This window comes from Plectropomus leopardus, unplaced genomic scaffold (assembly GCF_008729295.1).
Source record: "Plectropomus leopardus isolate mb unplaced genomic scaffold, YSFRI_Pleo_2.0 unplaced_scaffold19508, whole genome shotgun sequence".
Taxonomy (NCBI): Eukaryota; Metazoa; Chordata; class Actinopteri; order Perciformes; family Serranidae; genus Plectropomus; species Plectropomus leopardus.
In genome coordinates this window covers 1-2177 of record NW_024621061.1, presented here as the reverse complement: position 1 = coordinate 2177, position 2177 = coordinate 1, and the positions used below count along the sequence as shown (strand labels likewise).

The 2177-nt window shown below is 43.8% G+C and overlaps 1 protein-coding gene across 1 annotated transcript; it reads right to left on the bottom strand.

Annotated features, from left to right (window-relative positions):
• Window positions 1-73: 73 nt before the first annotated feature.
• Window positions 74-1965, bottom strand: LOC121965307 (neural cell adhesion molecule L1-like; the record flags this gene model as incomplete). Its single annotated transcript, XM_042515461.1, has 3 exons — window positions 74-593; window positions 702-772; window positions 1759-1965. Coding segments are annotated over 3 exons (542 nt in total), but the record flags the coding sequence as incomplete, so codon positions are not given.
• Between the last annotated feature and the right edge of the window lie 212 nt (window positions 1966-2177).

Sequence of the window (2177 nt, the reverse complement as noted above, 5' to 3'; positions counted from 1 at the left end):
AAAGCAGCCGAATGGCACCTGTCGCACTAGTATGATACGCCAGCGGACAGCGTCAGTTTATATCATGGCTGTATGTAACGTGTCATGGCAGTATGATACTAACAACAATTTTCAAAGCACCCGAATGGCACCTATCGTGGCAATTTGATACTACAGCTGACAGCGAAGAATTTATTTTGCCACAGACTACCTCAGACACTTCAAGGCGAATTCATCTCTGTGTTTGTTTGGATGACGGAATAAAGAAATAACAGAAAGGGTAAATAATAAAGTTCTTTATGTAACGCCGTAACTGTTTCTGGCTCAATGCAGTAACAAAAAAGCTGCAGTCACTTTGTTGAAATAAATGAGTTTTCATTTGGCGTACCGTCCTCTCCGGAGTGTCCGATCTCAGCCTCTGGTGGCGGTCCGGATCCGAGTGAGTTGACGGCCTGAACTTTGATCTCAAACGGCGTGTACGTTCCTGTGTTGTTCACCGTGAACGGCGGAGACTGTACGTCGGCCGTGTTCCAGCGTAAATCCTTCCCCCCAGCTTTCCGCCACAACACCTTGTACTGGAAGCTCTGTCCGTTATGAAAGCGTTTGTCCATCTCCTGCAAAGACAAACAGCAGTATCACATGAGTCTGGATTAATGTTGGCGTGCCCACGCGTCAGGAGCGTGCACACACACACACACACGCATTCAGACTAAAGTACTCACATCCCACATAATGATCAGAGTCTTTGGGTCCACAGACTCACTGCGCACACCAGTGGGGTTTCTGTCAGGAACTGGAGGAAGCAGACAGAGGGAGACACACAGAAAACATTTTAAAGAGATTGTTTGACAAACACACATAATTGTTTTCTTTGGAGTTAGATCTGAAGACTGATATCACTCATGCACAGTTTAGTCAAGCCACAGTTGCAGCTCAATTAAGCCATGTAATTAGTACGAGGAACCTCTTGAAATGCAAGGAATTATTATTTTTCTCCCCAATTAATCACAAATTTGGAGGCCTAAATATGTCCAAACACTCATGAAAAGTGGTACGCTTGTCCAGCCTGGTGAAGAAATTTTTATCTGGGTGGCAAAACGGCTCCACAGCGCCCCCTAACATGTAGCCCCAATGACCACTTTAACCTATATTTCTGAAAATCGGTACACTTATGTATCATGCCCAGATGCACAAAAAAGCCTCTTGGACCCAACCCCCAAAACTGACAGGAAGTTGGCCATTTTGAATTTTGTGCTGATTTTTGGCGATTTCGGGCCTCATACTTTTGCGAACTTGTCCTACAGCATTAATCCGATCTAGTTAAAATTTGGTGTTTCCAATCTCAACCCCTTGTTGATGAAAAGCTATCAAAAGTCCGCACAAGACTTTTTTCATGTGGCACACAGTAACATTTTGATGTTTCGCCATAAAACAGGACATTGTTGTAACTTTGGTGTACATTGTACACACGTCCCGTCTCAGTGCTGTTTTTTTTGTTTTTTAAATTTCTGACACTTTACTGATAGTGATTTTTCCTTTTTTCATACAACACCTTGACATAAGATATAATCTCAAATACAAATATGAACAGAAATGTAAAGAAACATGGAAGGGAAAAAAAAGGAAACAAGTCACAAAACAAAAAACCAAAACGTGCATCAAAGTGCATTTTAGTGCATAAAGAACAGAGCATTTGTGGGATTTCTGGCCACAAAGCTTTAATAAAAATCTAATCCAAAAGCTTGCGACATTATAGTGTTGGCATCTGGTGTCACTTACCAGCTGGCGGCGTGCTGCGGTGCCCTGAGAGCTTGCTGGGTTCGCTGGCCCCGATCTCGTTGATGGCGATGACCCTGAAGCGGTAGGTGCAGTAGGGGTGGAGCTTCAGCTCCAGGTGGTTGAATTCCCCGGACACTTTCTTCCACTCCTCCCACATCCACTCCCCCTCCTCGGAGTGCTGCTCCTCCCGCGCCTCCACGATGTACTCTGGGAGAAGGAGACAGACATGATGAGGTCACACTACTTCCTGTAAAATTTTATGTGTATTAAACAAAAAACAAAAAGATCAAAATGTTTCGGCCATTGAAAGGTGAAGAGGAATCACTGCCATATCAATCATGTAGCTTTAGAAAGTCTTGATCTTTGTTTGTGTGTTTTCAGACTGCAAACTGTGTGTGTGTGTGTGTGTGTGTGTGTGT